Raw genomic sequence first — 25,814 nt, 5'->3', positions numbered from 1 at the left:
TTTAAGATGAAACCAGTCAATCCATTTCTGTGATTTTCCCCCTAAGAACACTCACTCAGTAGATGTACTGCTAACAATTTTCTGTACCTGAAAGCTGCCTTGAGAATCATTTTATTTAATCTTTATTTTTTAATGGAGATGAAAGTTACAATAATTCAGTTAGCTATTTTAAAACTTATACCCCAGTGACATGCATTCCCAATTTTGTACAACCACCAAACACTCTCAAATTCCAACATTTTTTTAAAACTCCCAAATACTTTTAACTATTAAGTATTCTCCATGTTCCTTTCCTTCAATTCTCAGATAATCACTAATCTACTCTCTTCTTCTGCAGATTTTCCTATCCTGCATATTTCATGCAAAAGGAATCATAACATATGTCCTTTTATGTGATTTCTTTCACTTGATATGTTTTTGAGGTTCATTCGAATTTTAACAAGTATCAGTAATTCATTCCTTTTTATGTTTGAATAATATTCTATCCTATATAATGAACTTTGTTTATCCATCTGTTGATGGACATTCATTTTTTGCCTTTTAACTATTATGAATAACCCTGCTATTGATATTTGTATACAGATTTCTCTGGATATGTGCTTTCATTTTTCTTTGGTATATATCTAGGAGTGGAATTCTTAGATCATATGCTCCAAATTTAACTTTTTTTTTTTTTGCTTTATGCTTCTCTGTTTATTTTTTTCCTCTTTTTTTATTGTAAACAAATGGGATGCATGTTGTTTCTCTGTTTGTACATGGCGTAAAGGCATACCATTTGTGTAATCATAAATTTACATAGGGTAATGTTGTTTGATTCATTCTGTTATTTTTCCCCTTCCCCCCCACCCCACCCACCCCTCTTTCCCTCTATACAGTCCTTCCTTCCTCCATTCTTGCCCCCTCCCTAACGCTAACTCTAACCCTAACACTAACCCCTCCCACCCCCCATTATGTGTCATCATCCACTTATTAGCAATATCATTCGTCCTTTGGATTTTTGAGATTGGCTTATCTCACTTAGCATGATATTCTCCAATTTCATCCATTTGCCTACAAATTCCATAATTTTATCATTCTTTATGGCTGAGTAATATTCCATTGTATATATATACCACAGTTTCTTTATCCATTCATCAACTGAAGGACATCTAGGTTGGTTCCACAATCTGGCTATTGTGAACTGAGCAGCTATGAACATTGATGTGACTGTATCTCTGTAGTATGCTGATTTTAAGTCCTTTGGGTATAGGCCAAGGAGTGGGATAGCTGGGTCAAATGGTGGTTCCATTCCAAGTTTTCTAAGGAGTCTCCACACTGCTTTCCAGAGTGGCTGCACTAATTTGCAGCCCCACCAGCAATGTATGAGTGTACCTTTCTCCCCACATCCTCGCCAACACCTATTGTTGCTTGTATTCTTGATAATCGCCATTCTAATTGGGGTGAGATGGAATCTTAGGGTGGTTTTGATTTGCATTTCTCTTATTACTAGAGATGTTGAACATTTTTCCATATGTTTGTTGATTGCTTGTAGATATTCTGTGAAGTGTCTATTCATTTCCTTAGCCCATTTGTCGATTGGATTATTTGCATTCTTAGTGTAGAGTTTTTTGAGTTCTTTATAGATTCTGGAGATTAGTGCTCTATCTGAAGTATGATTGGCAAAGATTTTCTCCCACTCTGTAGGCTCTTTCTTCTTTGCATTGCTGATAGTTTCCTTTGCTGAGAGAAAGCTTTTTAGTTTGAATCTATCCCAGTTATTGATTCTTGCTTTTATTTCTTGTGCTATGGGAGTCCTGTTGAGGAAGTCTGGTCCTAAGCCGACATGTTGAAGCTCTGGACATACTTTTTCTTCTATAAGATGCAAGGTCTCTGGTCTGATTCTGAGGTCCTTAATCCATTTTGAGTTTAGTTTTGTGCATGGTGAGAGATATGGGTTTAGTTTCATTCTGTTGCATATGAATTTCCAATTCTCCCAGCACCATTTGTTGAAGAGGCTATCTTTTCTCCATTGCATATTTTTGGCCCCTTTGTCTAGTATGAGAAAACTGTATTTATTTGGGTTTGTGTCCATGTCCTCTATTCTGTACCATTGATCCACCTTTCTATTTTGGTACCAATACCATGCCGTTTTTGTTACTATTGCTTTGTAGTAGAGTTGAAGATCTGGTATTGCGATACCCCCTGCTTCACTCTGCCAAGGATTGCTTTAGCTATTCTGGGTTTTTTATTCTTCCAGATGAATTTCATAATTGCTTGCTCTATTTCTGTAAGGTACATCATTGGGATTTTAATTGGAATTGCATTGAATCTGTATAGCACTTTTGGTAGTATGGCCATTTTGACAATATTAATTCTTCCTATCCAAGAACATGGGAGATCTTTCCATCTTCTAAGGTTTTCTTCAATTTCTTTCTGTAGTGTTCTGTAGTTCTCATTGTAGAGGCCTTTCACCTCTTTTCTGAGATTGATTCCCAAGTATTTTATTTTTTTCGATGCTATTGTGAATGGGGTAGTTTTCCTAATTTTTCTTTCCGAAGACTCATCACTTATGTATAAAAATGCATTAGATTTATGTGCATTGATCTTATATCCCGCTACTTTACTGAATTCACTAATGAGATCTAAAAGTTTTCTGGTGGAATTTCCTGGTTCCTCTAAGTATATAATCATATCATCAGCAAATAGGGATAGTTTGAGTTCTTCTTTTCCTATTCGTATCCCTTTAATTTCTTTGGTCTGTCTAATTGCTCTGGCTAGAGTTTCAAGGACGATATTGAAAAGAAGTGGTGAAAGAGGGCATCCCTGCCTTGTTCCAGTTTTTAGGGGGAATGCTTTCAGTTTTTCACCATTTAGAATGATATTAGCCATGGGCTTAGCATAGATGGCCTTTACAATGTTAAGGAATGTTCCCACTATCCCTATTTTTTCTAGTGTTTTGAGCATGAAGGGGTGCTGTATTTTATCAAATGCTTTTTCTGCATCTATTGAAATAATCATGTGATTCTTGACTTTAAATCTATTGATATGGTGAATTACATTTATTGATTTCCTGATGTTGAACCAACCTTGCATCCCTGGGATGAAACCCACTTGATCATGGTGCACTATCTTTTTAATATGCTTTTTTATGCGATTTGCTAAAATTTTGCACTATCTTTTTAATATGTTTTTGTATGTGATTTGCTAAAATTTTGTTTAGAATTTTTGCATCGATGTTCATTCAGGATATTGGTCTGAAATTTTCTTTCCTTGATGTGTCTCTGTCTGGTTTAGGTGTCAGGGTAATATTGGCTTCATAGAATGAGTTTGGGAGGGTTCCCTCCTCTTTTATTTTATGGAATACTTTGAGAAGTATTGGAATGAGCTCTTCTTTAAAGGTTTTGTAGAACTCGGCTGAGAACCCATCTGGTCCTGGACTTTTCTTTGTTGGTAGGCTTTTGATGACTTCTTCTATTTCATTACTTGAAATTGGTCTATTTAAATTGTGTATGTCCTCCTCGTTCAGTTTAGGCAATTCATATGTCTCTAGAAACCTGTTGATGTCTTTGAAATTTTCTATTTTGTTGGAGTATAGATTTTCAAAATATCTTCTAATTATGTTTTGTATTTCAGTCGTGTCTGTTGTGATATTTCCTTGTTCATTCCGAATTTTAGTGATTTGGGTTTTCTCTCATCTTCTCTTTGTTAGTGTAGCTAAGGGTTTATCAATTTTGTTTATTTTTTCGAAGAACCAACTATTTATTTTGTCAATTTTTTGTATTGTTTCTTTTGTTTCAATTTCGTTGATTTCAGCTCTGAGTGTAACTATTTCCTGTCTTCTACTACTTTTGGTCTTGGTCTGTTCTTCTTTTTCTAGGGCTTTGAGCTGTAGTGTTAGGTCATTTATTTGTTGAGTTTTACTTCTTTTATTAAATGAGCTCCATGAAATAAATTTTCCTCTAAGTACTGGTTTCATAGTGTCCCAGAGATTTTGATATGATGTTTCTTTGTTCTCATTTACCTCTAAGAATTTTTTAATTTCCTTCCTAATATCTTCTGTTATCCATTCATCATATAATAGCATATTGTTCAATCTCCAGGTGTTGGAGTAGTTTCTGTTTTTACTCTTTCATTTATTTCTAACTTCAATCCATTATGATCTGATAGAATACAAGGTAGTGTCTTTATCTTCTTGTATTTGCTGACATTAGCTTTGTGGCATAATATATGGTCTATTTTAGAGAAGGATCCATGTGCTGCTGAGAAGAAAGTGTATTCGCTCTTGGTTGGATGGTATATTCTATAAATGTCTGTTAAGTCTAAATTATTGATTGTGTTATTGAGATCTATGGTTTCTTTGTTCAATTTTTGTTTGGAAGATCTGTCCAGTGGTGAGAGAGGCGTGTTAAGATCACCTAGTATTATTGTGTTATGGTCTATTTGGTTTCTAAAATTGAGAAGGATTTGTTTGACATACATGGATGAGCCACTGTTTGGGGCATAGATGTTTATGATTGTTATATCTTGCTGATTTATGCTTCCCTTAAGCAGTATGAAATGTCCTTTATCCCTTCTGACTAACTTTGGCTTGAAGTCCACATTATCTGAAATGAGGATCGATACTCCAGCTTTTTTGCTGAGTCCATGTGCATGGTATGTTTTTCCCCATCCTTTCACCTTTAGTCTATGGGTATCTCTTTCTTTGAGGTGAGTCTCTTGCAGTCAACATATTATTGGATCTTTCTTTTTAATCCATTCTGCCAGTCTATGTCTTTTGATTGATGAATTCAGGTCATTAACATTCAGGGTTATTACTGAGATATGATTTGTATTCCCGGTCATTTGGTTCATTTTTTAAATTTTATTTATTTATTTATTTTTTGACACAACTTGGTTCCTCCTTTATTTGACAGTTCCTTTAGGATAATTCCTCCCTTTGCTGATTTGCTTCTTTGTTTTTTATCTCTTCCTCATGGAATATTTTGCTGAGAATGTTCTGTAATGCTGGCTTTCTTTTTGTAAATTCTTTTAGCTTTTGTTTATCATGGAATGATTTTATTTCATCGTCAAATTTGAAGGTAAGTTTTGCTGGGTATAAGATTCTTGGTTGACATCCATTGTCTTTCAGAGCTTGAAAAATGTTGTTCCAGGCTCTTCTATCTTTTAGGGTCTGGATTGAAAAATCTGCTGATATCCGTATTGGTTTCCCCCTGAATGTAATTTGGTTCTTTTCTCTCACGGCCTTTAAAATTCTGTCTTTATTTTGTATGTTAGGTATTTTCATTATAATGTGCCTTGGTGTGGGTCTGTTGTAATTTTGTGTATTTGGAGTCCTATAAGGCTCTTGAACTTGATTTTCCATTTCATTCTTCAGATTTGGGAAATTTTCTGATATTATTTCATTGAATAGATTGTTCATTCCTTTGGTTTGTTTCTCTAAGCCTTCCTCAATTCCAATAATTCTCAAATTTGGCCTTTTCATGATATCCCATAGTTCTTGCAGATTCTGTTCATGATTTCTTACCATCGTCTCTGTTCAGCTTTGTTTTCAAGGTTAAATATTTTGTCTTTAATATCTGAGGTTCTGTCTTCCAGGTGTTCTATCCTATTGGTTATGCTTTCTATGGAGTTCTTAATTTGGTTTATTGTTTCCTTCATTTCAAGGATTTCTGTTTGGTTTTTTTTCAATATCTCTAACTCTTTATTGAAATGATCTTTTGCTTCCTGTATTTGCTCTTTTAACTGTCGATTGGTGCAATCATTCAATGCCTGCATTTGCTCTTTCATCTCGTTTGCTTCCCTGATCATTTTAATTATGTACATTCTGAACTCCCTTTCTGTCATTTCTACTACCATGCTGTCGGTGGATTTTATTGATGTAACATCTAGATTTGTTTGGGGCATTTTCTTCCCTTGTTTTCTCATACTGTTCAGGAATCATTGGATCATTAAGATATTGCAGATTTCCTCTATTGACTTATAATGTCCCTGAAGATTGCTAGTATATCTCCTCTTATCCTTCAGTAGCCTGAAGTCTTGGGGAAGTTAATGCGGTGCTCCACGAAGAAGCTGCCTCTCTAGGGGTGGTGACCTTCATGTGGGATATATTCCCTGAGAGTGGGCAGAGGTGCCTCCACTTGTTGACCAATGGTCATCCAAAGGGGAACTAGGCTGCGGTCTGTGGCAAGTACTGTTTGTGCCTGTGTCTCTGGTTTTACCGTCCTTGTGGGAAAACCTCACCCGGCAGGGAAGACTCACCCAGTGGGGAGGTCTCGCTGGTCACTTCCCGTCCTAGAGGTTCCTCTCAATCTACAACTACCGCCTTGGCTGGGCTGCCTTCCTCTGCAATATTCCCAGGGGCCCAGACCTACCTCCTGGGCCTGGGAGCCTCACCCTTCGCAGATGAGTCTCCTTAGGCTGCCTCTCCTCAGACAATCTGCCCGCAGTCCTGGAAACTTCGCTCCGCCCCTAAGTGTGTCTCTGTGTGACTCTTCCAGCAAGAAGCCACCTAGGTCCTGGGACCCTGCTCTGTACCTAATCGCCTGGCTATGTGGCCCCTCCTCTGAGCTCCACCTGGAGCCCGGTACAATAGCTCCGAGACCCAGAGACCTGCCACACACCTCTTCCTCCGGACAGCTGCCCGGTGTTCCGACGCAGTCACTAGGAGTCCAAGCAACTCACTTCACCTCTCCTCCTCCCGCCAAACTGCCCATAGCCCTAGGCAGTCATTCCAAGTCCCAGTGACCCGCCCTGTTCCTCTTCCTCCTTGGGGTAGCCCCTGGGTGTTCAGGAGCGGTCGCTCGGAGACCAAGCGACCCACCGCGCTCTTCCTCCAGGCAGGCCACCGGTGTTTAGGAGCGGTCGCTTTGAGTCCAAACAACTCACCACTTGCCTCCTCCTCTGGCAACCACCTGTAGCTCTGATGCAGTCGCTCCTAGACCAAGCGACCCGCCGCGCTTCTCCTCTTCCTCCGGGCAACCCCCCGGTGTTCAGAAGCGGTTGCTCTGAGTCCAAACAGCTCACCACGCAGCTCCTCCTCAGGCAGCCTCCCGGAGCCCCAGTGGTTGCTCCGAGTCCAAGCACTGTGCTGAGCAGCCACCTCTACGATGATCCCAGTGGTCCGTGTTTACCGCTCCAGCGGAGGGAGGGGCGTCTCGCCGAGCAACTCCACTTCACAAATTCCCTGCGTTCCGGGGCTACCGCCCCATCCAGGACGCCTCCCCAACGGGAGAGATTCACCCGGCGGCTTTGAGTTGGTCCCAAGTCTCTCACTATCTCCTCTTTTGAATCCTGTGTCCTGGAGCAACATGAAATGCAGCCACCCTCTGGTCTGCCATCTTGAAAACCCCAAATTTAACTTTTAATGAGCCAACATTTTTTTCCACAGTGGCTGCACCATTGTACACTCCTATCAGCAGTAATATAAGGATTCCTATTTATAGCCTCACCAACACTTTTTAATTTCTATTTTTAAAGTTATAGCCATCTTTGTAAGTGTGGAGTGGAATCTCATTATGGTTTAATTAGTATTTCTTTAATGACCAATGATGGAGAACATCTTTTTGTGTGTTTTTTTCTGGCCATTGTGATGCTATTATGAATGAATTTTTAAACAATTTTTCCTTTTTGAGTTGCTTATTGCTGCCTGTGTCCATAATCCCTCTTTTCTCCCTTGATTTCTGATGATTTGATATCCTAAATCTTGCTGATTCTGAAGATACTACCCCTTTTAAGCATCCCTTTTATATGCAAACTAAATTTATTGAGAATTACTTTGTGAACAAATATATAATCTATCTTGGATAATGTTTTGGGCATTCTTTAGAAGAATGTATATCCTGTTGGTTTGGGGGGGATTGTTCTGTATATTATGTCCATTAGGGTTAATTGGTTTATGGTGTGGTTGAAGTACATTTCCTTAATTGTTTTCTGTTTAGATGTTGTATTCATTGTTAAAAGGGAGGTATAAAAGTCTCCAACTACTCTTGCTGAACTATTTTTCCCTTAAATTTTGTCAATGGTTGCTTTATATATTTTGAGACCCTGTCATTTGATTCCTTTTTAATTTCTTAACTTCTTGATGTGATGATATTTTTATTCATATACAATATTCTTTGTCTAAAAAATTTTTCATATAATGTTCATTTTGTCTGATTTCAGTATAGCCACTAATTTCTCTTGGCTGCTATTTTCATATAGTATCTTTTTCTCTTTTACTTTCAAATTATTTGTTCCTTTGAGTCTCAAGTGAGTCTGTTGTAAGCAATGTATAGTTTGATCAATTTTTTTTTTTACCTTTAGTCTCTGTCTTTTAATCGGTGCGTCTAATCCATTTATAATTATAGTATTACTAAAATTGTTATCATGCATAAGGTCCTGGGTTTGATCCCCAAGACCTCCAAAAATAAATAAATAAATAAATAATCAAATAAATAAATATTTACTAATAATAAAAGATATGTTTCTGTGACTTTGCTATTTGTTTTCTACATATTTTATAAACTTTTTTCTTTGATTCTTTTTTTATTATTATTATTTTATTTAGCTTTTAACTTTTTACAGACTGCATTTTGATTCATTGTACACAAATGGGGTACATCATTTCATTTCTATGGTTCTACACGATGTAGATTCATACCATTCATGTAATCATACAAGTAAATAGGGCAATGATGTCTGTCTCATTCTGCCATTTTTCATACACCCTCCCTCTCATTTCCTTCTACATATTCTAAAGTTCCCCTATTCTTCTCTTATTCTCCACACTGCAACCCCAATTATACATCATTCTCCATTTCTCAGGGAAAACATTCAGCCTTTGGTTTTTTGGGCTTGGCTTATTTCACTTAGCATGATATTCTCCAATCCCATCCATTTATTTGCAAATGCCATAATATTCTTCTTCTTTATGACTGAATAGTATTCCATTGTGTATATATACCACAGTTTCTTTATCCATTCATCTGTTGAAGGGCATCTAGGTTGGTTCCACAATCTAGCTACTGTGAACTGAGTTGCTATAAACATTGATGTGACTGTGTTACTGTAGTTTGCTGATTTTAGGTCCTTTGGGTATAAACCGAGGAGTGGGATAACTGGGTCTAAAGGTGGGTCCATTCCAAGTTTTCTGAGGATTCTCCACACTGCTTTCCAGAGTGGCTGCACCAATGTGCAACTCCACTAGTAATGTAAAAGTGTGCCTTTTTCCCCACATCCACGCCAACATCTATTATTGCTTGTATTCTTGATAATAGCCATTCTAATTGGAGTAGGATGAAATCTTAGAGTTGTTTTAATTTGCATTTCTCTAATTACTAGAGATGTTGAACACTTTTTCATATATTTATTAATTGCCTGTGTGTCTTCTTCTGTAAAGTGTCTGTCCAGTTCCTTGGCCCATTTATTGATTGCGTTATTTGTGTTTTTGGTGTAAAGTTTTGTAAGTTCTTTATAAATTTTGGGGATAAGTGCTCTATCTGAAGTGTGTGTGGAGAAGATTTCTCCCACACTGTAGGCTCTCTCTTCACATTCTTGATTGTATCCTTTGCTGAGAAAAAGCTTTTTAGTTTGAATCCATCCCATTTATTGATTCTTGCTTTGATTTCTTGTGCTTTGGGCATCTTGTTGAGGAAGTCTGATTCTAAGCCAACATGTTGAAGATTCAGGCCTACTTTGTCTTCTATTAGGTGCAGGGTCTCTGGTCTAATTCCTTTGTCTTTGATCCATTTTGAGTTGAGTTTTGTGTAGGGTGAGAGATAGAGGTTTAATTTCAATTTTACTGCATATGGATATCCAGTCTTTCTAGCACCATTTGTTGAAGAGGCTATCTTTTCTCCATTGTATGTTTTTGGTTCCTTTATCTAGTATGAGGTGACTGTATTTATGTGGTTTTGTCTCTGTGTCTTCTATTCTGTACTATTGGTCTGCCTGTCTATTTTGGTGCCAATACCATGCTGTTTTTGTTACTATTGCTCTGTAGTATAGTTTAATGTCTGGTATTGTGATACCTCATGTTTCACTTTTTCTATTCAAGATTGTTTTGGCTGTTCAAGGTCTCTTATTCTTCCAGATGAAGAATACTTTCATGATTGCTTTCTCTATTTCTATGAGGAATGTCATTGGGATTTTAATTGGAATTGCATTGAATCTGTATAGCGCCTTTGGTAGAATGGCCATTTTGACAATGTTAATACTGCCTATCCAAGAACATGGGAGATCTTTCCATCTTTGACGGTTTTCTTCAATTTCTTTCTTTAATGTTCTGTAGTTTTCATTGCAGAGGTCTTTCACCTCTTTTGGTAGATCAATTCCCAAGTATTTTATTTTTTTTGATGCTACTGTGAATGGAGTGGTTTTCCTAATTTCTCTTTCAGTGGATTCATCACTTATGAATAGAAATGCATTAGATTTATGCATATTGATTTTATATCTGCTACTTTGCTGAATTCATTTATTAGTTCTAGAAATTTTCTAGTGGAGTTTTTTGAATCTTCTAAATATAGAATCATGTCATCAGCAAATAGTGACAGCTTTAGTTCTTCTTTTCCAATTTATATCCCTTTAATTTCTTTGGTCTGTCTAATTGCTCTGGCAAGTGTTTCAAGGATGATGTTGAATAGAAGTGGTGAAAGAGGGCATCCCCTGTCTTGTTCCAGTTTTTAGAGGGAATGCTTTCAGTTTTTCTCCATTAAGAATGATGTTGGCTGTGGGCTTAACATAAGTAGCCTTTACAATGTTGAGGTATGTTCCTACTATTCCTATTTTTTCTAGTGTTTTAAGCATGAAGGGGTGCTGTATTTTATCAAATGCTTTCTCAGCATCTATTGAAATAATCATGTGATTCTTAACTTTAAGTCTATTGATGTGGTGAATTACACTTATTGATTTCCAGATGTTGAACCAACCTTGCATCTCTGGGATAAACCCCACTTGATCATGGTGCACTATCATTTTAATATATTTTTGTATGTGATTTGCCAGTATTTTGTTAGGGATTTTTGCATCTATGTTCATCAGGGATATTGGTCTAAAGTTTTCTTTCCTTGATGTGTCTTTGTCCGGTTTTGGTATCAGAGTGATACTAGCCTCATAGAATGAATTTGAAAGGGTTCCCTCCTTTTCTATTTCCTGAAATACTTTGAGTAGTATTGGTATCAGTTCTTCTTTAAAGGTCTTGTAGAATTTGACTGAGAATCCATCTGGTCCTGGGCTTTTCTTTGTTGGTAAACTTTTGATGGCTTCTTCTTTTTCGGTGCTTGAAATTGATCTGTTTAGATTGTGTACGTCTTCCTGATTCAGTTTGGGAGGATCATATGTCTCTAAAAATTTGTCAATGTCTTTGATATTTTCTATTTTGTTGGAGTATAGATTTTTCAAAGTAGCTTCTAATTATGTTATGTATTTCAATGGTTTCTGTCGTGATCTTTCCTTTTTCATCACGAATTCTAGTAATTTGAGTTTTCTCTCTCCTTCTCTTCATTAGTGTGGTTAGGGATTTATCAATTTTGTTTACTTTTTCAAAGAACCAACATTTTGTTTTGTCAATTTTTTGAATTGTTTCTCTTGTTTCAATTTCATTGATTTCAGCCCTGATATTAATTATTTCTTGTCTTCTACTATTTTTGGTGTTGATCTGTTCTTCTTTTTCTAGGGCTTTGAGATGTAATGTTAGGTCATTTAGTTGTTGACTTTTAATTTTTTTAATGTATGAGCTCTTAGTACTGCTTTCATAGTGTCGCAGAGATTTTGATATGTTGTGTCTTTGTTCTCATTTATCTCTAAGAATTTTTTTTATTTCTTCCCTGATGTCTTCTGTTATCATTGCATCATTCAATAGAATATTATTTAGTCTCCAGGTGTATGAGTAGTTTTTGTTTGTTATTTTATCATTCACTTCTAATTGCATTCCATTATGATTTGATAGGATATGGGGTAGGATCTCTATTTTTTTGTATTTACTAAAGGCTTTTTTTGTGGCATAGCATATGATCTATTTTGGAGAAGGATCCATGAGCTGCTAGAAGAAAGTATATTCACTTGATGATGGATGAAATACTCTGTAAATATCCATTAAGTTTATATCATTGATTGTATTATTTAGTTCTATAGTTTCTTTGTTCAGTTTTTGTTTGGAGTATCTATCCAGTGGTGAGTGTGGTGTGTTAAAGTCCCTCACTATTGATGTGTTTTGGTCTATTTGATTCTTAAAATTGAGATGGGTTTGTTTGATATACATAGATGCTCCATTGTTTGGGGCATAAATATTTAAAATTGTTATATCTTGCTGTTTTATACTTCCCTTAAGCAGTATGAAATGTCCTTCTTTATTCCTTCTGAATTACTTTGATTCGAAGTCCACTTTATCTCATATGAGGATGGAGACCCCTGCTTTTTTACTGGGTCCATGTGCATGGTATGTTTTTCCCCATCCTTTCACCTTTAGTCTGTGGATGTCTTTTTCTATGAGATGAGTCTCTTGAAGGCAGCATATTGTTGGATCTTTCTTTTCAATTCAATCTGCTAGTCTATGTCTTTTGATTATTGAATTTAGGCCATTGACATTCAGGGTTACTATTGAGATAAGATTTGTATTCCTGGTAATTTTGGCTTATTTTTGTTTTTTTACTTGTCCTTTGATTGGCTTTTCCTTTAAGGTAGTTCCTCCCTTTGCTGACTTGTATTGTTGCTTTTCCCTTCCTCCTCATGAAATATTTTGCTGAGAATGTTCTGTAGGGCAGGCTTTCTATTTGTAAGTTTGTTTAACTTTTGTTTATCATGGAAAGATTTTATTTCATTGTCAAATCTGAAGGTTAGTTTTGCTGGGTATAGGATTCTCAATTGGCATCCATGTTCTTTCAGAGCTTGAAATATATTGTTTCAGGCCCTTCTTGCTTTTAGAGTCTGGGCTGAGAAATCTGCTGATATCCGTATTGGTTTCCCCTTATATGTAATCTGACGCTTTTCTCTCGCAGCCTTTAAAATCCTATCTTTATTTTGTATGTGAGGTATTTTCATTATAATGTGTCTTGGTGTGGATCTGTTGTAGTTTTGTGCACCTGGTGTTCTGTAAGCATCTTGTATTTGATTTTCCATTTCATTTTTCAGGTTTGGGAAATTTTCCAATATTATTTCATTGAACAGGTTGTTCATGCCTTTGGTTTTATCTCTGTACCTTCCTCAATTCCAATAATTCTTAAATTTGGTTTTCATGATATCCCATAATTCTTGGAGGTTCCATTCATGACTTCTTAACATCTTCTCATTTTGTTCAACTTTATTTTCAAGATTAAATATTGTGTCTTCATTGTCTGAGATTCTGTCTTCCACAAGGTCTATTCTGTTGGTGATGCTGTCTATTGAGTTTTTAATTTGGTTTATCGTTTCTTTCATCTCAAGTATTTCAGTTTTTTTTTTTCAAAATCTCTATCTTTTTATTGAAGTGTTCTTTTGCTTCTTGCATTTGCTCTTTTAATTGTGTACTGGAATGGTCATGCATTGCCTGCATTTGCTCTCTTATCTCATCTTTTGCTTCACAGATCATTTTAATTATGCAGATTCTAAACTCTTTTTCTGTCATTTCTACTGCCATGCTGTCATCGGACTCTATCACAATAGCATCTTGGTTTGTTAGGGACACCTTCCTCCCCTGTTTTTTCATATTGTTTCTATATATTCCCCTCTAGCAGTGAAGATCAGAGATACTGAAGTTTCCCCCCTGCAGGCTTATTATGACACTGCAGTTTTCCACTACCTCTCCTTTGAAGGGGAGACCAATACCAATAGCACCCAATACAGAGAAAATGTAGCCCTGAATGAGATGGCCCCTATAAAGACTTTAACATTTTTAAAATAAACAGGATCAGTTACATTATTATTTATAGTATTTCTAGTTGTGAACAAAAGAATGGGGAAGGGTGTAGGATATAAGTGAGTAAAGAGGTACCTGTCAAAGGGCCTCTAGTCTCCTGTAGGTGTCTCAGGAAGGGAGCCGCCCTTCCAATGATGGTGGCCACGCACTCAGGAATAACTCAAAATGCCTGCACCAGCCTCCAAAGAAGCTGGGGAGCCCCAGCAAGGGTGCACTGAGTAAGCACGGAGGCAGGCACAGTGTCCCTCAGCAGTAGGGGGGCAGGCGGGCACACTCAGCTACTGGCCTCCGATCTCTGTGTCTGATTCTTTTAATGCTACCTCCTTTTGTGTTTGATTAATGTTTTTTCTGGTGTACCTATGTGATTCCCTCTTATTTTTATGTGACTTTTTTAGTTATTTTCTCCTATCACATGTTTGTTGACACACTGGATAGTGCCCATAGGTCTTTTAGGCTCTGTTCATTTCTCTTCATTACTTTTCTTTCTGCTTCTCAGACCTGGCAATTCTGTTTGCTCTATTGCAATTTTCATGGACTGCTTATGCCAAATGTTGAATCCCTAATCTCCTATGTGATGATATTTGGAGGTATGATCTTTGTAAAGTAATCAAGTTTAGATGAGGTTATGAGGGGAAGACCCTTATAGGAAGAGGAGATAAGAGGTCCCCTTCTTGACCATGTGAAGATATAACAAAAAGATGGCTGTCTGCAAAAGAGGAAGAGGTCCTTCACCATGGAATTAATTGGAACCTTCATCTCAGACTTTTCACCTTCAGAACTGTAAAACATCAAGGCTTGTTATGTAAGCAACTCAGTCTATAATACCTACTATATAGTCTAAACTGATGAAGACCAAACCTGGTACCCAGAAGTTGGGTGTTATCATAGTAAATACCTAAAAAATGTAGACAGTTTTGGAACTGGGTGATGGAGAGAGGTTTTAGGGTAGATGCTTGAAAAGCAGACATTACATGAAGGGACTCCTAAGGGTGATCTGCTGAGGACTGAGAAATAAAAGAGGAGAACTGGAAAGAAAGCCTCTGTCTTCTTAGAGAAATCACAGAATCATGACAAGAATATTGGTAGAAACATGAAGGGTAAAGACTATTCTGATGAAGTCTCAGATGGGAAAGGGAAACATGATATTGGAAATTGAAGGAAACACAATTTCCATTTTTAGGTGGCAAAAATTTGACTGAATTGTGTCTGTCTTCTGATGTTTTGTGGTAGGTACAACTTGTTGGTGAAGAGCTTGGTTATTTAGCTGAAGAGATTTCTAAACAAAGTGTTGAAGGAGAAGCCTGGCTCCTTCTCATGGCTTATAGTAAAAATATTAGAAGAGAGAAATAAAAAAGGACTGTTTAAGCAAAAAGAACTTAAAGATTTTAGAAACTTCTCAGTCTATCCATATTTCAAGGAATATCAACGTGTCCAACAACTGTGTGTTAAGGAGATTGGTGTGGGTGTGAACCACAGACCTAATGAGCACGCTCAGCAGGAACACTGCCAACTTGAACTGGAGTAGATGGAGATGGGATGGAGTGAAGGAGGGCTCTCAGATTTCTTAGATTTTACAGGACAGATGATAAACCTATTTGGATGTAAATGAGTACTTACTGTTCAAGAAAGGGAAACAGTCCCAAAGGCAATTCAGAAATCATCAGGGCCTCCACCCCAGTTTCATTAGGATATACAGTCTAACTGAAGTCATGTGATTGAGGGTACAGACTTAGACAAATTTCACTTCAGCTGTCACGCTTTTCAATTCCAGAATGTCTTCTTGACTCCTTTTTGTAATCTCTCTTTATTGATATTTCCTTCTTACTTATACATCATTCTGATTTCTTTGACTTCTTGGCCAAGGTTTCTTTCAACTCTGAGCATGTTTAAGACAGTGAATTTAAAACAATAGTTAAGTCTTTATCCAGTAAGCATGGACTTCACTCTCTAGACTTTCTCAGATATGATTTATGTCCATTTTTTTTCTGGTGAATGTGACTTACTTTACTTTCAAGGCTTTTAATTCTTAATTGAGCACCTCCTTTTTAGACATTGTAATGTGGAAACTCCGAAAATCAGGTTCTAACTCTCCCCCCGCAAGAATCATTGTTGTCCAATATTGCTGTCACCCATTTGTTTAGTGACTTTTCATAACTACTTTTGCAATGACAACTTTCATTGTTATGTCTGATCACTAAAATCTCAGTTTCATTATTTTTGCAGTCATCCAGTGACCTGACAGAGACTTCGCTGAATATCAGTTTCTTTCTTCATCAAGAAACTTCTCTGGAAGGGGAAGGTTTTCTACTAGACCCTAGAGTTCTTAAATGTTCATTCTGACAGTTCTTGCCAAATCAATAGCTATTTTTGCATTAGGATCAATTCCTACCACCCCCTGCTCTGTCATTTTTTGTGATGCTAAATTCATTTTATTTTAACCATTACTTAAATGTGATTCTAAAATACATTGATATCCTTTCTTGACTAATATGGTATAATGGATATAGTTTACCTTTCTTTAACTTTTAATATATTATAATTATTTAAAATGATCATGTATTAAATATTTCCATACATATTGAAAATTGAATTTTCTAAGTGAATTTATATAGCCTCAAAGATATAATTTAGAAGATTTTACTTTGCTTTACATAATTCTTAAGATGAATGTTGTTAGTGCTTTTTAAATAATCTTCTTCCAAAGTGTTAGGACTATGAGAAGAAGAAACAGAGGTCTTAACTTCAAAAAGAGTCAGTGAGAACATTAGTCTCCCAACATCATACAAACCAATGTGTAACCACCAAAAGTGGCTAATTAGGATAAAGAATAAATGCGTTTCTGCCTCTTTTTTTTGTAAACAGATACTCGATACTAAGTTAGAATGAGCTTTCCTTCAATACAGATACTTTGTAAACTAAGCAGTTTCTACCAAAAAAAAAAAAAAAAAAAAAAAAAAAAAATAGGGTCCAACATCCCCAGAGTTTAAAAATTCAACTGTGATATCTTCCAGCACCTAACTTGGATTTCCTCTTACTTTGATGCCTTGTGTCCTATCCCATAATTGAATGCTAATTTAGGCAGAATTCCTTAGTGCTTTCTGAATTAAGAATTGGACTTTGGAGAACTCTAAGAGACCCATCAAGATACTGAAGTGAATTCAAGATGGCATCTAACATCTTACAATTTAGCAGCAAATCGTAATCTGTTTTGTAGTACTTAACTTTAAAAAAAAATAAATCTCAGATGTATAATTTTATTTTATTTTATCTCATTTCTTTCTCTTTTCTTCCTTTTGGATTAACCAGCCTTTTTTCCCTTTGGAATGGGTCATTTGCAAAGGGTCTGGGGAAATACTAATCGTCCTGTGCCCCTAAACAGTTTTATAATTGTATAGTGGAATCCAACAGTAAATTACCAGTCCTTGCCACAACATGTCTACATGAGGAAGGAACAATCAAATCCCTTTATCTTGCCTTTGTGAAGTGATGATACATATGAGAATTAAGAATTACAGTTCAAAAAGTTAATAAATGGAAAAATTATAGCAAATGTTGCTTCTGTACAATTTGATTGTCTTCTTGTAATTTTTTTTTATTTAGCTTTTAATTTTTTACAAACTGCATTTTGATTCATTGCACACAAATGGGGTACATCATTTCGTTTCTATGGTTGTGCACAATGTAGATTCATACCATTTGTGTTATTGTAATTTTTGACAGAATTCTCTATCCATTCTTCTTGGGAATTTACAATCTAGTCTGAATGTATGTAACTAGAGAACTACCCTATGACAATATATCAAGGTAGCATAGTAATCTCCTCAATGGGTACCAACAGCATAAAGTCAGTGAATCATAGGGTTAAAACTAAAATATAAATTTCCTGATTCCAAGTCAAGTTTTCTTATATTTAATTTGAACCTGAGTTAAACTTTTCTGAGTCAAAGAAATATTCTGTTGGAAACTGTTCTAAGAGGAAAGGAAAGAGATGAGGTTGGTGTCTATATAAAAAAGGAAGCAAGGCCAGGTATAGGGGTGCATGCCTATAATCCCAGCAGCTTGGGAGGCTGAGGCAGGAGGATCTGAGTTCAAAGCCAGCCTCAGAAAATTAGTGAGGCTGTAAGCAACTCAGTGAGACGCTGTCTCAAAATACAAAACAGGAAAACAGGGCTGAAACGTGGCTCAGTGGTAAAGTCTCCCTGAGTTCAATCCCTGGTACAAAAAAAAAAAAAAAAAAAAAAAAAAAAGAGGCAAGATGGTAGGACAAAGTGAGTTCTCAGTCTTAGAAAAAAAAAGAAATTCCTTCAGGTAAAAAAGTCAACATGCTGAAGTCCATCTAAGTAAGGCCAAAAACATCACAGGCCTCATCCTGGCAGGAAGCCTCAGAGTTAGGGTTTGGATATGATATGAAACCCAGTGATTGGAGGCAGACCAATGTAGGTCCAAATCAAACCCATCTGATTAGTGACAGGATCTTATGCAGATTAATTTACCACTGAATCTTTAAAATCCACCTTCAATCTTTAAAACTGCAATAAAAAAATATAAATGAGTATACCTACAGGGTTTTGAGCAATGAAATAAGGTAACATTTACAGATCTCACCCAGCAGGATGCCTGATATGGCATAACTACCAAATAGGTGTTACTTGTAGTTGTTTTCTGTGCACTTTCCTCACTGTGGTCAAGCACAAAGAATTTTGGAATCAGACAGTGATCAGTAGAATCCTCACAGCAGCAAGGAGTAGGAAACTTGGCTCATATGTGTTAGTCATAAGGCAGGGTATACTTTAAGGTCAGTGGATAAAGTACTTCAAGAATGCTCTCAGGAACCCAAGTTTCTCCAGTTCACTCTTCCTGTATGAGTGTGACTTCACCAAATGCCTGGTTTCCCCCAGTGTTTATACAATGGCTACAATAGAATTCACATCTGGTGGGTAAAAGAGAATGCTTCTCCAACTCATCAGAATTCCTTTGTCCAGTGTGAGTAATCCAAATTAGGTCACTTTCCTTATAGAATTACAGTTGCCAGAGGAAAGCCAGAATCAGATTAACTCGAGCTTGATTTCTTTTTATATACAATTAAATTTTTTTCATACATGTAAGATAATACCTTATAAGATAATAATGTCTGTCTCATTCTACTGTCCTTCCCCTCCTCACCCCCCCACCCCTCCCTCTGTATAATCCGAAGTTCCTTTACTCTTCCCTACCCACTCCCCACTATGGATCTGCATCCACTTATCAGAAAACATTCAGCCTTTGTCTTTTGGGATTGGATTATTTCACTTAGCATATTTTCCAGGTCCATCCATTAACCTGCAAATAACATAATTTCATTCTTCTTTAAGATTGAGTAATATTCCATTGTGTATATGTACCACATTATCCATTCATCTGTTGAAGGGTATCTAGGTTGGTTCTATAGTTTAGCTATTGTGAATTGAGCTATTATAAACATCGATGTGGCTGTGTCATTATAGTACACTGATTTTAAGTCCTTTGGGTATAAACTCAGGAGTGGGAGAGCTGGGTCAAATGGTGGTTCCATTCCGAGTTTTCGAGGAATCTCCATACTGCTTTCCAAAGTGACTGCACCAATCTGCAGTCCCGCCAATAATGTATGAGTATACCTTTTTCCCTGCATCCTTTCCAACACTTATTATTGTTTATAATCTTGATAATTGCCCTTCTGACTGGAGTGAGATGAAATCTTAGAGCAGTTTTGATTTGCATTTATCTAACTGCAAGAGATGATGAAATACATTTGTTGATCAATTGTATTTCTTCTTCTGTGAAGTGTGTGCTCAGTTCTTTAGACCATTTATTGATTGGGTTATTTGTTTTTTTGTTGTTTAAGTTTTTTGAGTTCTTTATATATCCTGGAGATTAGTACGTATCTGCAGTGAGTGTAGTAAAGATTTTTTTCCCATTCTGTAGACTCTTTCTTCACATTATTGATTGCTTCCTTTGCAGAGAAGAAGCTTTTTGTTTGAATTCATTCCATTTATTGATTCTCAATTTTACTTCTTCTGCTTTAGGAGTCTTGTGAAGGAAGTCAGGTCCTAGGCCCACATGATGAAGATTTGAACCTACTTTTTCTTCTCTTAGGTGCCTAAGTCTTTGATCCACTTTGAGTTGATTTTTGTGCAGGGTGAGAGACAGGTTTAATTTCACTTTGTTATATGTAGATTTCCAGTTTTCCCAGTACCATTTGTTGAATATACTATCTTTGCCCAATGTACATTTTGATGCCTTTGTCTAGTATGAGATAACTGTATTTATGTGGGTTTCTCTCTGTGTCTTCTATTTTGTACCAGTGGTCTACATGTCTATTTTGGTGCTAATACCATCCCATTTTTGTTGCTATTACTCCATAATATAAATTAAGGTCTGGTAATGTGATGCCTCCTGCTTCACTCTTCTTGCTAAGGATTGTCTTGGCTATTCTGGGTCTCTTATTTTTCTAAGTGAATTTCATGATTGCCTTTTCTATTTCTATGAAGAATGTCATTGGGATTTTAATAGGAATTGCATTGAATCTGTGTAACACTTTTGGTAGTATGCTCATTTTGACAATATTAATTCTGTCTATTCAAGAAAATGGGAGATCTTTCCATCTTCTAAGGTCTTCTTCAATTTCTTTCTTTAGTGTTCTGTAGTTTTAATTGTAGAGGTCTTTCTCCCTTTTTGTTAGGTTAATTCCCAAATATTTTATTTTTTTGAGGCAATTGTGAATGGGGTAGTTTTCCTAATTTCTCTTGCAGTGGACTCATCACTTACGTATAGAAATGCATTTGATTTATAGGTATTGATTTTATATCCTGCTACTTTGCTGAATTAATTTATGAGTTCTAGAAGTTTTCTGGTGGAATTTTTTGAATCTTCTAAATATAGAATCATGTCCTCAGCAAATAGTGATAGTTGGAGTTCTTCTTTTCCTATTTAATTTCCTATTTAATTTCTTTTGTCTGATTGTGCTGGCTAGAGTTTCAAGGACTATGTTGAATAGAAGTGATGAAAGAAGTTATCCCTATCTTGTTCCAGCTTTTAGAGGGAATGCTTTCAATTTTTCTCCATTTAGAATGATGTTGGCCTTGGGCTTAGCATAGATAACTTTTACAATGTTGAGGTATGTTCCTACTATCCTTCATTTTTCTAGTGTTTTGAACATGAAGAGGTGCTATATTTTTTCTTAGATCTATTTTTTCAATAGATGCTTTTCCTGCATCTATTGAGATAATCATATGATTCTTGCCTTTAAGTCTATTGATGTAACATATTACGTTTACTGATTTCTGCATGTTAAAATGACTTGCATTCCAGGGATGAATCTCTCTTGATTGTGGTACACTATCTTTTTAATATGTTTTTGTATGCAATTTGCCAGAATTTCACTGAGAATTTTTGTATCTATGTTCATAAGGGATATTGGTCTAAAGTTTTCTTTTCTAGATTCATCTTAGCCTGGTTTTGGTATGAGGGTGATACTAGCCTCATAGAATGAGTTTGGAAGGGTTCCCTCCTTTTCTATTTCATGGAATAATTTAAGAAGTATTGGTGTCAATTCTTCTTTGAAGGTCTTGTAGAGCTCAGGTGAGAATCTGTCTGGTCCTGGGTTTTTCTTGGTTGGCAGACTTTTGATGGCATCTTATATTTCATTGCTTGAAATTAATCTGTTTAAATTATGTATGTCCTCCTACATCAGTTTGGGTAGATCATATGTCTCTAGAAATTTGTTGATGTCTTTGAGGTTTTCTATTTTATTAGAGTATAAATTTTGAAAATAGTTTCTAATTATCTTCTGTATTTCAGTGATATCCATCGTGATATTTCCTTTTTCACCATGAATTTTAGTAATTTGAGTTTTCTCTCTCTCTTCATTACTGTGGCTAAGGGTTTATCAATTTTATTTATTTTTTCAAAGAACCAACTTTTTGTTTTGTCTATTTTTTGAATTGTTTCTTTTGTTTCGATTTTATTGATTTCCGCTCTGATTTTAATTATTTCCTGTTTTCTGCTGCTTTGAGTTGTGATTTGTTCTTCTTTTTCTAAGGCTTTGAGATGTAATGTTAGGTCATTTATTTGTTGACATTTTATTATTTTAATGTATGAGCTCAATGCAATGAACTTTCTTTCTTCTTAGTACTGCCTTCATAGCATCCCAGAGATTTTGATATGTTGTTTCAGTGTTTTAATTTACCTCTAAGTATTCTTTTATTTCCTTCTTGATTTCTCCTTTTATCCACTCATCATTCAATAGCATGCTAGTAAGTCTCCAGGTGTTGAAGTAGCTTCTGCTTTTTATTTTATCATTGATTTTGAGTTTCATTCTGTTTTGATCTGATAGAATGTGAGGGAGTATTTCTATGTTTTTTGTATTTGCTGAGAGTTGCTTTGTGGCATAACATATGGTCTATTTTAGAGAAGGATCCACGTGCTGCTGAGAAGGAAGTGTATTTGCTCAATGATGGATGAAATACTCTATATATCTGTGAAGTCTAAATCATTGATTGTATTATGTAATTCTAAATTTTCTTTGTTTTGTTTTTGTTTGGAAGATCTATCCAGTGATGAGATGGGCATGCTAAAGTCTCACAGTATTATTGTGTTGTGGTCTATTTGATTCTTGAAATTGAGAAGGGTTGGTTTGATGTATGTTGATGCTCCATTGTTTGGGGCATATATATTTATGATTGTTATGATTCCGTTAAGCAGTATGAAATGTCCTTCTTTATCCCTTCTGAGTAACTTTGGTTTGAAGTCTGTTTTGTCTGATGTGAGGATGGAAACCCCTGTCAAGCTTGATTTTTGAGACAATCATCAGCAAAGAGGAGAAGATGACATGATTATCATGCCCAGTTGAAGCAGGGTCCAAATTTGGGTATACAGAGTCAAATCCACTGTCTACTATAACTGAAGGCTTTTTAAATTTTAAGCACTACATAAAAGATTATGCTTTACTGCTAAATTATAATTATAGCACTTTCTGGCTATATCCTTGGGCAAGCTGTAAAGTCTTGTTCAAATTCAAATTTCTTATCTGTAAAATGGGATAATAACAGCATGAACCTCTCAGACAATTTGAAGAAAAATCTCCATACTGAAATAAATTTGAAAACAAAAGGCTTACAGAGTGTCTGGTATGTGGGATATGCTCAACAAATGTTAATAATCACTAATATTGTACTTTATTCATACAGTTTCATATTATATAATAGCTACTTTTAAAGTGTCTTGCCTTTCTGCCTAAAGTGAGTTTTTTTTAGGCATGAATATTTTCATTGTTTCATCTTCAAATTCTTACATATTAGAAATGTCCAAATTAGTTCTTTAACAAATGAATAAATAAATGTTGAGTAAATAAAGACTTGAAAACAAGAGAAGGTAGATTTCAAAGAAAGACAACCATATAGTTACTGGATGGAGTACAAGTCAGACAGGATATGGGGACAAATGGGGCTTGACTGAGAGAGAATATATTCAAGAGAAAATACTTCTAGATGAGAGCTGTTCTCTGAAGACTAGTGGTGGTAGGAAGTAAGCAAATCAGAAGCAGTGTGAGTTGAGGGCACTCAGTTTACTCAGTTTATGGAGGCTATGATGCAATTTGATAAATAATATTTAAATAAAACTCAGATGAATACTTACTATGATTAGAGGAAAGAGAATAATAATTAAAATAACCACTATGTATTTGAAATGTTCCAGGCATTATTCTAAATGTTGCCTCTTTTATAAACTCATTTAATCCTCAAAACCAACTCAAGGGTTAAGAAATATTCTTTTCATCCCCCTTGCCATTTACACATAAGAAAATTGAGCCCAGAATCTTAGCAACTTGCCCATATCCCAAAAGTATTAGCAAAACTGAGGTTTATATTCAAAGAGTCTGACTCAAGAGTCTGAATGTTTAAACACTACACTACTCTGTGTCTCTAATAAAATAGAAGGATGCTCAGAGAAGCCAGACTACATTCCTGAACCACCATGCACCCCACAGCTAACCGTGCTCGTGACTATGAGGATCACAGCAGGTCTTCCAGATCACTGAAAGCCAAAAGGTGCAAAAGGTGCAAGCATGCACAGCACCTGAGTTTCCTCTGGAGCTCAGATTGTTCTTTCATAATTCCCAGCACACGACAAAGCCGGTGGAGAGTGCCAACTGAAGAAACACTTGTTAAGTGAATGATTGTGTAACTGGAGGGACAGATGCCAGTATAGATGATGTGCTCACCTATTTCCACAACAAACTGACTTTTTCATTTGGTAAACTGTCTTCTAAAAACCTGCTAGGTTTTTTAAGATGAAAAACTCTGGTTTGCAATGGCATTCAGAGTAATGAAAAAGAGACACTGAGAGGTTCTCTGTATGCAGGGGATGTATGGTGGGTTGCAGTGAATACAAAATTGGGTGTCCCTTTCCAGGGACTTTCAGAAGAGTTGCAAAAGGCAGAGGAAAGCACAATAAGATGTTAGGAGAAAAAGGAAAATCTAGTAAGGGACTCTCCAAGGAAACTGAGGGAGGAGGAGTGACTATCAAACTACCCTTTCCTCAGGAGGAATCTTGAAACAGTAAAACAAAGACAAAGACACCAGGAGGAGTTTTTTGGTTTTGGTTTGCATAGATCTGCCTTTGATCAGATTTTAACTGGAAATTCTAGCATTTCCCTTTAGCTCCAACCACCCTGCTGCCTCTGTGGTGAATGTTCAAGGGAATGAGAACTCCCATGCTTTCTAGAGGGCTGTAGTCCCCCAAGAGTTAAGCTTCAAGAACCACATGTAAACCACAATGCAGGGTTCAGATTCAGCTGTATAAGTGCAACCTCAAGACACAATGGCGAGTATTGAGATCCCTGAACTGGAAATTTCTCTGCCCATCCTAACAATGTGGTCTCATCTTTTACCCAGAAAGGTCTTCCTCACTAGAAAGAAATTAAAACATTATTTTCCTTCATTCTTAAATCATTTGTCATCTCTGAGGAATGTTCCAGAAACTATTTTCAGATTTCATAGTTATCAGTGAAAGACAGTTCATTTATAAGTTAATCTTTAAAAGAGATTTTGAAAATATCACTGTACTTACATATTCTTATAAGAAAATATCTTCAGCTTGCAGTCTCTGAAGAAACAAAATCAAACCTGCTCAAACAAGTTTCTTGGCTGGAGGATAAACTAACGGCTCTGGACCATATTGAAGCCAATTGGGAACAGTATGAAAAGATGGTTCTTTTAAAAGAACAGGTATGCTGTGGAGGAAAAAAAATCATCTTTATTTTAAAAATTACCTAAGCTTGTACAAACAGACAATTCTGCAAAGCCATTTTTGACAATTGAAAGTTCATATTTAAATTCATGATGATAAATAACCACATTTGTATTTGCTATAAGTAATTTTATTCCTCAGTGAATACTGACCTAAAAAATTAATTTAGTTAGCTACATCTTAAAGTTTGTTTGGTTTGTATTCTTTGAATATGTTATGAATTCTATTCCAAATGAACTCTATTTATTTTTAAATGATATTAACTGTATAGATGTTTCTTAAGTTTTCAAGGTTGAACCTAAGCAAGAAATAGTTTCTATGTAGCAAAACAAGTTCATTATAAAATTTGGCATGTTTTTAATCAGTTATATGATAAGAAATGACAAATCTCTGGATCTCTGGACATTTATATAATTGTAAAATTTGCACTTTTTTAACCCAAAGGGTTTGTATCTGCTTTTGAAATATATGGACATGTTTTTATGTAAAGGTGTATATATGTGTATAGGAGATAAGTTTTGTGTTGGCATTAATTTTAGCACATTAAGCTAATATTTTCCCCAACTTTTCCTAGTTCTTAACATTTTTGCATGCTCTGGCATGGGGTTCTTCCATAGAATGAATAGAAGAGGTGCAGGGAGGGAGGGACAATCTCTTCAATGCTGATTTCTAAAACATCTACCTGAGATAATAGTGCCACCAC

At 36.0% G+C, this 25,814-nt stretch overlaps 1 protein-coding gene across 1 annotated transcript in view; it reads left to right on the top strand.

Moving 5' to 3' along the window:
* The window catches only part of Ccdc192 (coiled-coil domain containing 192), a 218,122-nt gene that overhangs the window by 47,597 nt on the left and 144,711 nt on the right, over nt 1-25,814 (top strand). The window contains exon 4 of the mRNA XM_047554770.1: nt 24,958-25,089. Within this exon, the coding sequence (XP_047410726.1) occupies nt 24,958-25,089 (132 nt within the window). The remainder of the gene's footprint in view (nt 1-24,957; nt 25,090-25,814) is intronic.

Source organism: Sciurus carolinensis, chromosome 6, assembly GCF_902686445.1.
Source record: "Sciurus carolinensis chromosome 6, mSciCar1.2, whole genome shotgun sequence".
NCBI classification, from domain to species: Eukaryota; Metazoa; Chordata; class Mammalia; order Rodentia; family Sciuridae; genus Sciurus; species Sciurus carolinensis.
Note: the sequence above shows the minus strand (reverse complement) of the source record. Positions and strands in the feature narration are given on the sequence as shown.